At 37.6% G+C, this 15,638-nt stretch overlaps 1 protein-coding gene across 1 annotated transcript; it reads right to left on the reverse strand.

Moving 5' to 3' along the window:
• Nucleotides 1–1,946: 1,946 nt before the first annotated feature.
• LOC147867870 (U-box domain-containing protein 43-like) lies at nt 1,947–6,554 on the reverse strand. Its single transcript, XM_087315771.1, has 3 exons — nt 5,058–6,554; nt 4,657–4,951; nt 1,947–3,921 (listed from the first exon to the last, which is right to left on the reverse strand). Exons 1-3 carry the CDS (start codon nt 6,531–6,533, stop codon nt 2,213–2,215), a joined length of 3,480 nt encoding a protein of 1,159 aa, XP_087171897.1. The 5' UTR covers nt 6,534–6,554; the 3' UTR covers nt 1,947–2,212.
• Nucleotides 6,555–15,638: the final 9,084 nt, after the last annotated feature.

The raw sequence follows: 15,638 nt of genomic DNA on the forward strand, positions 1-15,638 counted from the left end.
CTTCTTCATTTTTATTCTCTCCCAAGACGAAGAGGGTCATTCCTGCAAATAAAGTGAAACTCGGGAGCATTTTCCCTGAGTCTTTTTGCCCTATAATTTAATTTAATTGTCTATGAAACTAATGCCGGCTATTTATCGGGGCGAGATGCATTTAGAGAACTTGCAAAACATTTAATTCTCGGTCGATTTTTGCAAGAATGAATTAATTCGTAAATCAGCGGGCGATTAATGGCCAAGGAGAGCAATGTTACTTGCAAGGTCTCCGGAGGGTTTTTTGAATAATTTGTTAGAAAAGACTAAGATGGTGCCCATAGATTCTTGAAATGATTATAGATGAACATGAATGGCAACATATACGATAGTCAAACCGTCAAAGTGATACAGAAATCAATCCAATCAAACTCTTTCCTTTCCTTTTTCTAGTGAGCCCAATTATTGTTCGGATATAACCTATGCACTTTGTTCCTCCAAATCTACAAGAGTTTTAAATCTACATTATGCTGACTTATTATATAATTAGCAATAACTCAATGTTGCCACCGTTGGATTCTAAGTGTCAAATCATAAATCTCAAAAGATATCTAGATCAGCACTTGTTATATATACCAAACCACATACATGCATGAATAGTGAACATTATTGGTACCATAGTATGAACCATACGTGAATCAATCATTCGAGTATGGTAAACACCCTCGAAGTATGATAAATACCATACTTTTGTATTCATTATTTATTATAAGGTAAACAAAATTTTAAGGTAAGAAAGTTAAGGTAAAAAGTGTAAAAAAAAACATAAGAATGTTTTTGATAACATACACATTCGTTTGCATTCATATAAAAAAGAATGTTTGCCAATGCATTCGAGTATATTACGTACTATGAATTTGGTACTATAGTTTATACTCGCACATCCAAATCACCTACATGCATGAATAGTAAACATTATTGGTACTATAGTTTTCAATATTCCAATGGCTATCCACCTCAACTCATTCAACATAGTTGGCAAGTCTAGGAAGTTTCGTTAGTGTGACATGGGGGTCAAATTAGCCACTCTAAAGTACAAACTAACTCCACAAATAAGTGTTAGAACTTGGAAAGTCATACTCACACTCACCCATTAGAAATGCATTGTAAATCCAAGAACTTCAAATTTAGATATGTTTGATGAGGTTGTGGTTGCGGTATTTGTGACTCTTTGTGCATGCATTAAGAATCATGATTTATTCTTAATACAAATGAAGATTGTTGTAGCAATTGAGATTTGACACTATTGATATTATTGAGTAAATTGTGTCTTTAGTTGGGAGTGTGTATTATGAGTTTAATAATTTGGGAATTCATTCACAATTGATCATGTCATGGCCAAGGTTTCTTGTGTCCTATTAAAGAGCATACTTGGTTCTCATTTGTTTTCCCATGGACTACTATGAAGACCTAAAACTTAGATGAGGAGGTATATGGACTACTATGTTGGAGATTGTTTTGACTCTAATGGAGGGGAGGTTTTGCAATTGGCAACAACCATTGTCTAGGATAACCAAGAGTATGAATTAACTAATAGTTGCCAACAGATATTGCAAGGAAATTTTGAATTTGGATCTTGTTTCAATCCAACATCTCCAAACATGTTAAAAAAAAAAAACAAGTAAGATCCTCCCTTAAGTGCAAAGATTTCAAGCTTCCTTGATGATTAAAGCCTTACAGAAAAATATGCAAACTTTCAATTCCATGCTCAAAACAAACTTCTAGGATAGGAAATGTGATATGATTATTCAAGACCCTCACGTCTGAACTTGCAATGGGAGCCAATACGCATTGCATTGTACACAATAGGATAGTCAAATCCACACTTGGCCTGAAGATGTGACGTACTATTCCATTTTGGTTCAACATGAACAAGTTTCAAAATCTAGCCATAATCTAGCCATGTGTACTTCAAATAGATAAATGTCAATGATCTATGGGAACTACTCTCCTCATTGTATATATTACAAGACCCACGATTGGAGTCCACGGTGTTAGAAACAGAAAAAGAATAGTTGTAGCAAGGAGCTTGGAAACTCCCAAAGAAAACAAGTGTCACAAATGTATGTATAAACTACACAATAATTTATACAGACCAATCAGAGTTATGCATTTAGCTCTACCAGCATATTTTTGTTATGCATTCCCCCTAGTGTCAAAACAAACCCTATAGATAGAGAAATCAGCTTGCCTGATCACCTGTATGATGTGGTAGAGACCTTGGGGAGCTCCCAAATAGAGAGGAGGTGGTCGATATAGTGCTTATGGAGGTACTGGACTGGGTCTGCAAGAGTTCCAAGTGGCGGAGGAGGCGGCCAGCCAACTGTTTGAGGTTGGGTGGACACGTGTACAAAAGCGTGACAATGTGGGGTTGTGCTTGTGCACCATACTTGGACCGGAAGTCTGGCACACTAAACAACTTCTCGCAGAGGCGGGACGCAAGCTCTTGGACTTGGGGAACTTCGCTACTCATTAATTCAATAATGGTACCAAAACCACCCGCTTCTTCGATGGCCTTGCAACCCTCCAGAAGGGACACTTGCTCAATCTCTTCTCCCTTAGTTTTGGATGGAATTGACCCCTCCCTTGTGCTTATTGGACCTTTTTGTGTGATTAGTAATGTCCCTATTGCCATAAGCAATGATGCTTGCATTGAACTACTCGTTGGTTTCAATGCTCTTGTCTCTCCTATTGCATCTAATAATATTGGCAATGCCCCTGCCTCCACTAAACAAAATGTGCCCTCCACACTACACTTCCCTCCATGTACCCTACACCCTTGCATTCTGTCTTTTCCCTCATCATTTTTCCCTCCATATATGCACCCAAAGCATCCCATCTTCTTCTTCTTTTTCTTCTTCTTCTTCTTCTTCCTGTTCTCCAACTTGCTAAGCTCCCATGTACTCATTGAGAAATTGCACAGTGCCTTTACAGCCTTCTCTTTTGCTGTAACTCCACTTGAAGATCTCAACAATCCTATACAGACCTCAATCGTGCCTGCCATTGCTGCACTTGCTTGCATGTCTTTATCGGAAGGTAGTGTGAAACGCAACAAAATCGTCAGTGCTGCCAGCACTATTTCCTCATTCTTGTTGCTTTTCAAGAGATTAATAAGGGTTGGTAACAATTCATGTTCTTGGAGTAGTAACTTGGTGATGTTAGTATCTTTACTGGGAAGACATGCAATGAAAGATAAGGCTAATTTTAGCTCATTCTCCCGTTTCATGTCAGAGAAGAGATTGGCAATGCGAGGTATCGAAGTAGGTTGAGCCAATATTGCCGACACTGCTTCATGGGGGAATTTCAAGGCAACACATGAGAGAAGCTGTAAGCATAAGCACCGAAGAGGTATGAAGCTCAGATCATCTGATGCAATATAAAGCTGAAACAAGCAAGGAAATGCATTGAAATCCTTCATTAATAGTTCGGGTAATGCAAAAGAAGATGACTGGCATTGAGCAAGATTGAGAAGGCCTTGCAAAAGCTGAAGTTGCAGACGCATCGGCGTTGGAGGTTTTAACAATCCTAAATATGTCTTTACTGCCTCCACAATATGGCTGTCATCAAATGGTAAGGCATTGCAAGACCATACATTTGAGAGAATAGTCGCACATCCTTGCCTTGTTTTGAGTGAATCCCGAACACCTGCCCCAAGGATCCTTACAAGAGAATCCAATGTCCCCCCAGACTTCTGCAGCCCTACTCTCGCAGCTGGTATTGAAGAAAGTTTTTCTAGTGCCATCACAGCAGCTTTTCTTTCATCATCATTGAGACTCCTCACCATTTGCACGAGGGTTTGAAGAGTGGCCTCCACGAGCTTATTCATAGTGACATCTGACATATGTAAGCGCCCCAATGTATTTGCCATCAATACCCTCGACTCTGTTTCCCCTGCAAATTCATCCACCTCAAGAATGTTATGTTAGCACCAATCATATAAATATTACCTGGCTAAATTAAGAAGTAAATGCATTTCCTTTATATAAAAGGCCTCCACAAATTATTGCTTATAGATTCACAACATTGCCTATTAAAAATCTAATTTCTAATGTATAACATGATGTTATGACCACAGCTAATAACATAAGAATGATGGTTGTTGTCATAGAGTTTGTGCTTTGCAACATCTTTGGGTTGTGGGTTCAAGTCTCAAGTCTGATAAATTTATTATAAAAGAAAAACTCTTCAATATTGTAGTTTCAGATCACGCACTGCACACTAGTAGTTTTGCTCCTAACCAAACGCCTTTACAACATTAATATTATCACAACAAGATGGAAATGACAGCATTTACATTGATATGGAAATGCTAATAAAAGATATTAGTGATTGCACAAATGATGGGAGAAGCAGCAATTCAATGAAAATTTAAAAAAAACATGAAGGGTACAAAATCTCTAATGGAGTGAACCACCTACCTAATGGCACTACCCTTTGGATGGACAGTAGAGGAAAAAATTACTAAAATATCCCTACCTTTTTGGACATTAACCATAATACCGTTAAGTTCTAAAACAATTTACCAGGATACCCCATCATAGTACAAAAATGTACTGTTACATAAGGGTACTACTATGGTAATTTGGATCTTACAAAGTTCTACACCCCAACATGATTCTACCTCACCTTCTTGAAGCCGTGCAATGAGGGGCTCCATGATGTTGAGCTCTGCCATAATCACTGCATTCTCATCACACTTTGGTAGATTTTCGAAGATTGTGTTCACATTGTCAGTGCAAGTCGGATTGTTAATGAATGTCACCAAGAACAAGATCACACTAGGTGTGCGGCTAATCCTTTCAGCTATTTCTTTGTTATGAGAGAGTGTACACAATAGCTGGATGCACGAAGGTGCCTCTTCACTCTGACGAGCCAATGATCTAACCACAATCTCTACAAGATTCATTTCCAACATGATCTCCTACACATCAAAATCATAATCCTTTAGGACATGGAGAATGGGAATAGATCAGGGAAGCAAATAACCAAGAGCCCAATAAACTATTTTATTATTAGACGATAACTACCTGGCACTCCTCATTAACTGCAAGGACATCCAATAGAGATATTGCCTTCTGTCTCAACTCACAATCGTTTGCTTCCGCAAGTTGCACCAATAAAGGTATAACATTCTCCGAAACAACCTCCTGTTTCAAAAGACTATCCTCTTCACAAAGACATATCAAAACTTGAAGAGCCTTCATATAGTCCTCCTTGCTTCCAGGCCCAGACACAGTGCGGTGCAAGAAATTGCAAGCCATCTTCACTGTTATGTTGTTGTTCCTTCCTCTCCGTTCAACAATGGATTGCTTCGATGCTATATGTTGCTTAAAATTGCTATCTGATAGCTCTATGCCTGAGGGGCATCGGCCCCTAGCGACCCATGTTTCAATAGCTGATCTTTCATCGGCTAGTTTGGATGCAATTTGCACAGGATCCAGCAGAACTTCTTGCATGATAGGGCAAACAAAGGACTCAAGGGGCGGCAAGGTGGTTCTTGATGAATGTGAAGCTTCAGCCTTATTGTTCCTCGAATGAACAATTGGCTCCATGGAAAGACCTTTGTCAAGGGAACCTTCTTTCTCGTTGCTCCTTGAATGATTGATAAGGTCAATGGCAATACGTTTCTCAAGCAAATCTTTTTTCTCTTTGCTACTCGATTGATCAATGGGATCAACGAATAGATCTTTCTGAAGAACAACTTTTTTCTCATTCCTATCAGAGAAAAAAGGAGCAGTGGAAAGTCCATTGTCATGCAAATTTTTGGTCTCATTGATTGGATCGATACAAAGACATTTTTCGAGCACATCAATACACTTCTGAATAAACACATAGTGTTCAACATTATTGGGCTTTACATCTTCTTTGCTTTTGCGTTCCATCTTCAGTTTCATGAACTCAGCCAAGAAACCATGGGCATAATCAGAGCTGTCAAACCCTAAGCAATCGGCAATTTGTTCACAAACCATCAAATCAAGGTTACCCTTTTGGAGGGCAAGGAGCAAACTTTCGTCTTTTGGGTTGAACCTAATAGATCCAAAACCTTCTGTGAGAGCATTCTTCTGCGCTGAGAGGCGTGCTATGACACGACTCGACCATCGCTCATCGAGAGAGAGCGATTCAATGACCGCTCTAACAGCAGCATAGAACCTCTTGATACGAAAAACTATGTAAGGGAAGCTTAAAAGCAAGTAAAGAGAGCACCTTGAGGAATATTCCTCCTCGAGAAGATTCTCCATGTCCGAGAGCTCTTGCTCAATCCTCCGAGCATTCGACAGCGAGAGGGAGGCTCCGAGCACCTGGGATTCATGTTGGAGCTCTTTGAACAGGGATGAGAGGTCATGGAGGCGAGACGAAAAGGGGGAGAGGAGGAGGCTAGGGAGACGATCCGATGGTCGGGAGCAAACGTTGTTGGATCGGAGGGCTAACAACGAGAATCGCCTGCTAGCATCAGAAGCCCATAAGGGGGTCTCTGCAGTGTGATGATGAGAGGAAGCTTCCATGGGAGCTGTGCAGGGGGGAGGAATCAGAGGGGGGGGGGGGGAAAGGGTCTTTGCTTGACCTGATTCAACCCATTATGGCAATTTCCTATTCCTATTCAGATCAAAAAAAGGAATAAAGAGAAAGTCATGTGAGCCATGACTTTATCTATGTATGTATGTATGTTAATGTATGTATGCATGCATGCATGTATGTATGTATGTATGTATGTATGTATGTATGTATGTATCAAATTAAAAACACAACTATACTACTAATTGTGGCCCCCCGGGGACCACCACCACAATTAGCTGCTCCATAACTAACCACTGGATAGAAACTGGACCCCAGTCGGACTCTCTTCATCATCTTGGTCAAACTGAGCAAGTGTTCACACATGACTCTCTGTGTGTGTGTGTGTGTGTGTGTGTGTGTGTGTGTGGATGATTTTGGTCAAAATGAGGAGCAACTGTCCACACCTGTCACTACGGTGAGCTCGAAGTCAAGTCAATTTCGCCCATGTAGGCATAACATATATATACATGTCAACCCTTTTTGACTTTGTTATTCAAGCGAATTTGTGGCCTCGGTCTTTGACTTTGTCGATGTGGCAAGTCAAGATCGGGGCCTGTGTTGGAATAACCCTGAGCCCCTCTACCTCCCACCAAGTCCTTCCATGTCATCAAACTAGGAAAGCATAACCTTGAAAGAGAAAGAATAAGTATGTTAGTAGAGCAAGTCTTCCATCTTGTCGACTCCATTATAGTTCCATTTCAAGAGGGTTGTGTCTGCATATGTACACATGGTACCAACTCTGTGACTTGATTCCATATAACTCGATGATGTGGTCCAAGACTATAACGACATGTCATGTCATTGAAGCTTGATAGGTGAACTTGGTCATTTACACATCTGCAGTTGATTTCAGCCCCATCTTTGCTTAAAAAAAAGGCTTTTCCAGGCTCTTGTTCAGCTAATGACCATGGGAATATAACTTTCCTTAGTACTTGTGCCCCATCTAGATGAAGATCACAAGATTTAAGACTAGATATTGCAAAAAGGCGGCATTATTATTCAAATGGATAAGATTACAACACATTTGAGTGTGTAGGTTGTTGCAACCTGCCCCTTGGTTTCAAGAACATGCAAATGCGTTGTGGCACCTACATAAAGCACAATCCTGGTGGAAAAACAGGCTTACGGGCTTATGGAACTCTAGTCTTCTACGTAAGCAACAGGTATTCCTATGGAGATGCCTATTGGGTATGCTCCCGATTGGGTCAAATCTTCAAAAGCGATTGATAGCCTCCCCAACATTGTGCCCAATGGGGTGGACAATCGGAAACAGTCTGACACTTATTATGGACTTGCTCATTTAGTATAACATTTCTACAAATAAAAAGTGCATCTCGTTATCACAGATTTCTTGGCCGGAGGTTTGGGAAACACTTTTGGTTATTTGGATAGAGTTCGTGTGCTCTACCCAACAATGCCTATTTTTTTCTCCAATGGACAAGACTTTGGGCACTCTGGACCATGTGGATAGCCCCCAATAACAAGGTCTTTCATTGAAACCAATTGCATGAAGTTAGCTTCTTTAAGCAATCCCTCAAGCAATCTTTGTTTGATTGTCTGCAATTTAGAGACATCACACCGCAAATTTACACTCTTTACTTTGAGTGCTTCCAAGCTCTTTAGTGTCTAATTGACACTTGTATACTTCTCTTTATTCTCTGTGGGTTTTTCACCTCACTTTGAGGTTTCCCACTAGTAATAAAAGTGTTACTAAAAAAAACATATGTACACAAGGAATGTAAGTGAAATTATTAGCCTTTGACAAGCATGTATATGTGTGGAAGCCTATAACTAAAATAAGCGTGAGAAAAGGATGAGTGAACAAATAAAGACAAAATGAGTATGAGCTTATAATAGTAAACGATACTCAAAATGTGATGAGAGGAAATGCACATGGTATGATCCACAACGCACATATAACTAAGAAACAACAACATCTCATTCATCATGAACGATTAATGTCATGTTATGGAACGTATCAATACAACTAACCTGATACAATGAATTAACACAAAAAAAGATGGAAGATGCATATGGTTGCATGAATTTGCAAACAAATAAATATGTAGAGATGCCTAATATGTGTGGAAGAAAAAGAACTTTGACCTGCAAAGTACAATGGTTCTAAAGAGGCTAGAGTGTAATATTTAGATAAATCATACATGCATTTACATGTACCACCTAAAATGTAGGAATAAATTAATAATTAAGGTCATGTGGTAAAATACTAGACACATAGAAGGGACAACATAATATCCATCCTATTTGACACATTTGTGTGTAAAACATATGAGGTAGGTATAAACAATATATGTTTTTACATCATATGTAGCATCCATGGAGAGGTGTACAAATGCATAATAAGTATGTACGGGTTTTAAGTTACTAAAATTAAGAAACTTGTTACAAACAACAATAAATTGAAGGGAATGACATGGTGTTATGACTAAATGAGGTTCCAACAAGGTTCCTTTCCTCTCAAGGCACGAAGAGATTTGAAGAAGAAGAAGAAGAAGAGGACCAACAACTATATGTAGTCAAGACATCGTGCCTATTTTTTTTGTAATAAAAATACACATAGAGACTATACAAAAATACTTCCATCTAAAACCAAGAAAATAACTTGCTATATGTAGTCGAAACGTATGAGACAAAGTGCTTAAGACTTATCTCTTTGTAACATGGTTAGATAAACCATAACTTATAAGTATAGAGTTGTATGTCTTCTTGATTTCCTATGTTTTTTTAATTCCAAAACAAAATATCCTTCCATTAGTTTTAAAAAACCTATCAAGTACAAACTACAAAAGAGATGAAAAAGAAGAGGAAAAAGGACTATCCCAATGATTAGCCATGCATCCTGCTGCCTACTTTCATCATACGAGAAAATGACATCATAATAATTAGACACCTTACACAAGCCTTCAAGGATAGAGTTGTATAGCATCCTCATTCTTATCCTACTCAATATATCCCAATAACATGGCAAGCCGTTGTATCATATCTCCTCGAATCATATGTGATAAATGGCGACCTTCAACTTGCCTTCATTACATAAGACTTTGCAAGTATAATTATTCGTGATCGCTCCAACATGTATGTTATCATCTTAAAACCGTAGGTCCAATTGAAGCTTCAACCATTGCTTCACAACGTCTTCTATATCCTAAGTAAACAAGCTTCCAACCTGGTTCTATATTCCCTCCATTCTCTTGAAACTACCTCGTATACATGAAGACAATGAACCACTTGTATGCTCACACAACTTCGGAGAACCATAACATGCAGAACATTCTTTAAATTACATCGTTCTGCCACATCCACTCCTTGTTGGAAATGAAAACCTTGATCCTTCCTATTAGCATTACTTTCGCGAACATCCTAAGGATCACCCATTTCTTTCCACTAGCAATAAATTCTCAAACTGTGCTCATGCTTCAATTGTTGCTCCACCTTCACAATACCAATCTTCGCTGATCCATGCCCAACATATCTTGTAATAGATGCATTTCACAAGAGAACATGTTTTTTTGCAAGAATATCATTTACATCTCGAACTGAAATATCATCGACTATTTTTTGTGTTTTTTTTCAAGATTGGCACATATAGCATATATATCCAACAAAGCATTCCCAAGCTCAATATTGTCTTCTAACAGCCTCTTACTCATAATTTCAATGTGATTTTCTATGCATGTCAATCACTCTTTCACCTTGATTTCCTATGTTATTGGAGTTAATTATGTAATTAGTCATGGTTATCAAGCAAGTTCAATTTTGATTTAATCTCTTTCATTTATCATGGTGAACAATTAGAGTGAGCTTAGGATTAGATTCCACCTAATGAACTAGCAAATTTGTTAGTGAGCTCGAGAGAGATTGACACTTTCTCTCACCCAACTCACCATCTAGAGGAAGTTACTCCACCTAAACCTTGATACAACAATTGATAAAGTTAGTAATTCTATCATTAATTAAGCTATAAGAGGCCATGCTTCCTACAAAAGAGTTATAGGGTTTGAAACTAACCTCCTTGATTCACTAAAAAATGTTTGTTTTCACTTGGCTATCATATCACGACACAAAAGTATCACAACAATTGCTCACACACTTTTGCAACGGATAAGCATGCTTGAATTAGAGGTGGTGCACATCTTGTGCCAAGGTAACATTACATTATTGGGGAAGAACATGTCGATCTGGCACAAAATTATGTGACTCACAACTTATTGTCTGATTTGTTGAGGAGGAGAAGGTTTTGAGTATGGACTATAGCAATTTAGATTATGCGATTGGTTTGGAGATATGAGAGAGCTTAAAAAGACAAAGATAAGAAACAATTAGACATTGGGCTCCTATAGAGTGTGAATTGTTTTTCTGCTTTCACTCAATCTAAATAACCAATCCCCAATCCAAATGGGTCATTTAGATTAATTCGTTTCTACATCATACTAGGGATGATAACAAGGATTCTACATTCAAGTGGCCCTTTATGGAACATTTTCGTCATTGTAGGTGTATTGACTAGTTTCCCATTTTCGCAGTATCAATGGTAAACTAGTAATAGGCGTCCTGGCAAGGAGATTGTGGATGGAATACAATCAAGGCCAGATGATCCTAAACTTGACATTCAAGTATATAATAAAGAACATCATGAAGGATATAGTCATGAAATGGTTTTATATGATGAGAATGTTATTGTTCCGATCAGTGCATCAGAAACAATGGATGGACAAGAGATTGTAGGAGAATTACAAAATAAAAATCAGATAGTTGACATTGGGTTCTTGCCTTCTTTTGAAGGGAGGTGGACAAGATCCATGTCCAAGAATTTGTCAAAGGATCATAATCCTTTCATGAGGGATGCTAATGATTGGAGAACTTTCACGAAATCATTAGTTCAACATTTTCAAGGAAGTGATAGTAGGATTTCCTCTCAAAGAGTACATAAGCAGACTAATGCATTTAGTAAAGATCACATCTCTTTTAGAAGAATGATTAAGTCTCAAGACATGTCTCAAGAAGATAGGAATCGATGTTTGAAAGAAAGAAGATTATTATCTAAATTTGTGTAAATATGAAGATTATTTCTTGGAATGTTCAAGGTCTTGGGGGATCTTTATGTAAACAATATAAAAGGAGATTTCGGCAAGAGCTACATAAATGTATAATTGGGCAAGTGGACATAGTGATGTTACAAGAACATCACCTAAATGAAAGGCGTACTAAAGTCTATGGTTCATTATTGCCTGGAAAATGGGAAATGCTATTGCTACAAGTTGGGAAGATAGATTTGCTCGATGTGTTCTTAAAGCATGGAAAGATATTTCTCGTGATTTAGTTAAGACATTGCCAAAAACAGAATCTGAATTCTGTAGGCAACCGCTGATTTGGAATTCATGGTTGACTGACCTAAGAGGACAAATGTTGGGAAAGCGTACTAAATGTGCATGGGCAGAACTAGATCGTGGGCCAGCACAGTCTATAGGTGCATGGATAACTTTTTTGTCTAAATCTATAGATCAACAAATGCTATTAATTAGTAATATAAGGGGTGGGAAGATAATGTATTCTGCGATCCAGAATGCCCTTGTTAATGTTCAAATGCAAATTGGATATACTACACACAAGTGGATGGGTTTATTTACTCCATTGGATGTTTTAATTGGAGTGAAAGCCTATATTGGGGAACAAGAATGCATGACTTTTGATGTACAGGATGATGGTAGGTTAATCTGTACATCTATGGAACATGATTTGTTTAGTTTTTGTTTACATAAAGAAGTGAGGGTGATTGCAAATGATGGATCAAATTGGGTATTAGACCCGGATCCTCAAAAGGTGAATTGTTTGTGGAGGATTTGGATTTTGGAAAGGAGATCAATATCTACACTAACTTGGGATCCTGGAGAACTGTATTGGAAGGTGAGGTTGCAAGATAACATCAAATATGTGCCGTTTTTTCAGTATTCTGTGAGGATTGGTAGGAAAGTTTTAGCTGCTAGATCATGGAAAGAACCAACTGCAAATATTGTTTGGAGACGAAATGAACTTTCTCCACAACATCTTAAACAATTTTGGAAATGGTTATGGGGTATAAAGATGAGTAGGAAAATTGTTGGTTTTCGATGGTTGTTGGTTCATAATGCTATACCAGTTAATGGGTGGCGAAAAGGAAATGTAGATAAGATGTGTCCTTTTTGTACAGGTGTAATAGAGACTGCTAAACATTGTTTGTGGAGTTGTGGTTTTGCTATGGATATATGGAAACAAATTATAAAATTTTTAATTCCTATATATCCTAGAGCAGTGTACACATGGGGTGCAGTATTATGGGCAGCGGTACATGATAAACCGATGGAATATGAACATGAGGAGGTTGCGGATGCTATTATGGTGAGGCATGGTATGATGGAAAAAATTTTGATCCCTCCGAATCCACAAATACAAACTGATAAACCTCAAATATGGCAATTGGTAAGCAGTATTACAATTTGGTATATTTGGAAGGCTCGATGTTTGAAGGTATTTCAAAATATGACTGAAAGACCTGCTCAAATAATCTCCGGAATTTGGATAGAGATTGTACATAATCTTAGAGGGATTTTGGATGGTATAAAAGGTAATACGCATCAAGCGGAGCTTAGGCGGGTGGAGTTTCATGCCATTTGGGACATAGGTATATTTTATAGACGGTATTTTGGTAAGGTGGAGTGGTTCTACTCAACACCAAAGTGTTTATTCAAGCCAATGGTTAGACTTTAGAAAAATATAGGGGATCGGTATAGCTTGTATGTTTAGCCTTATGGCGGTTTTCTAATACTAATGTAGTATCTTTTTTTGGAAAAAAAAAAAAGAAAAAGAATTTGTTCTTAAATGAGTTAAATTTAAACTTAATGTTATGAGTGCTTCTAATGAGTATTGCTAGGTGGTGATTTTGGATGGGGGGAAATTGTGATGCAATTGAACGCTTTGTTCTTAAAAGCTCAATTTTTCGTTTTTAAAATGGTTGTGGTGCTAAAGAGGGCAACGGTCTTTGTTTATCAATAAATGTTTGTTTGAAACCTTTTGACTAGTCACTAGATCAACATATCAAACATATGCTAAAAGCATGTCATGTAGGACCCTTCACATCTAACCGACAATGAAAACCTTCAAAGCTATCTACACATGTCCACCCTTTATGAGCACAATGTTTTTTCTTAGTGTTTTATTATTGATATTTAGTCATTAGATCTTGATCCCTATATTTTGGGTTCAACACCAATATTATGATGATTGTTTTAATGGCATGGGCCAATAAAACATTGGACATGATAGTATACAGTCTTTTGATCGATTCACTTCACCACCAAACACGTTAAATTGTCTAATGAAAGTGTTTTTTAATGCCACATCAATATATTCTATCCTTACATATTGCCCCCCTCCAAATGTGTCCATCTATGTTCATTTGTTGTGGATCAATCCACATTATGATTGCCCAAAATGACCCTGTCCTACCTCATCACTTACATTGACTATATCTTGATTTGTTTTTACAAGAAAAAGTAGTGATACAACTTTTGAGTGTCATGTCTATTTATTTTATGCCCCATCCTATACATGTGTTTGTTTGATTGGATAACACATCATAGTTCACCCCCTTCCTACCTCATTAATTTCTAGCCATAGCTTGGGCGGTATAAAGTGATCTCCTTTTAAAGGAAAGGGCACTTAAACAAATTTCAAAAGGTGCTCAATGTTTTAAAAAACTCTACAAGGTGTCTCATGTTCACAAGATAAAAAGTGATTCATATGGGAAAGGTTTTCCACCTATATTTTTTATGACATGTTGAGATGCTTAAATGGAAGAATGTAATTGGTTGCACGAGAAAGAAGTTGTTCCGTTGTGAGAAAAGATGTTCATACAAATTGGAAAAATGTGTAGAATGTTACTATCAAAGGGCTGATTAGTTTTATACACAAGGGGGAGGGGGGAGAATCTAAAATTATACGACATGTGATATTGAAGCCAAAGTCACCCAAACACTAATTATTGATTCGTACAAAGTGGAAAAGGTTGCAAAATCCCCTTGAAGACACATATACAAGCAATAAAACACTTTTTCGGACTTAATGTTTTGCCTGTAAATCAACAACAGCCCATCATGCTTTATCATCTCAAGTCTTGCTTGAGTGTGACAATGTTTTATATTTTCGTATTCATGATGGTTGACCACAAACATTAAAGACTAACGTCTAGCATAATTGTCTAGTTTCATGTCATGTCATCACATTGTGTGTTATTCATGCTAACCTTCATGAACAGGATACCTTAATGTATTGATGAATTGTGAATCGATGTATAGAATATAGAATGAAAGAGATATTGTTGTTGAATAGCTGGTAGCTTGCAAATTTGTTTGTCAGAAGGAAAATTAATCAAATGGCAATATTGCCATACTATTTGTGTCAAGGTTTCAAAATTTTGACCATGGGTAAAATTGATTAGTCTCTAGTAACATCTTCAATTTGATTGTTTTCGCAAAATTAAGATTATTTAACCTCATGAACTTAACTAGATTAGTTGTTAAGAAGATAATTATGCATTTTGTTTACAACTTGCTTCTTCCTTTCGATCTTGGATCTAGTCATGTTTATTATGCATGTTTTGACATTATTGTGTGGCATTTCTAAGGGTGTTTTGTGCACTTGAGAAGTATTTCAAGATTTCTAAAATTTGTGCCTCATTTTCATACTTTACCTAACATTTGAATCAAATTGGCCAGACATTTTTTCTGTATGTCATGGCAGCTTAGGCTAAAATCATTCATGTGAATTCAATTCATTACACAATTTGCTAGCATCGCCCATTGTTTCGCAAGCATACAAATGAACAAGGCTTTTCAAAAAAGCATACCACTTTTTCACATGAAGAAGAAAGAAGAAGAAGAAGAAGAAGAAGAAAGTCACACATATGAGCAAGGAAGGGCCAATGTGGCTAGGTACCACTCTTCACCTCATTCATTCGTTCAATCGAGCGATGAAATCTCACAAGTAGAAGCGAAAAG

The sequence above is a fragment of the Azolla caroliniana genome, unplaced genomic scaffold (genome assembly GCF_043228905.1).
Source record: "Azolla caroliniana isolate FFs.n. ecotype wild unplaced genomic scaffold, voAzoCaro1.0.p SCAF_2, whole genome shotgun sequence".
NCBI lineage: Eukaryota > Viridiplantae > Streptophyta > Polypodiopsida > Salviniales > Salviniaceae > Azolla > Azolla caroliniana.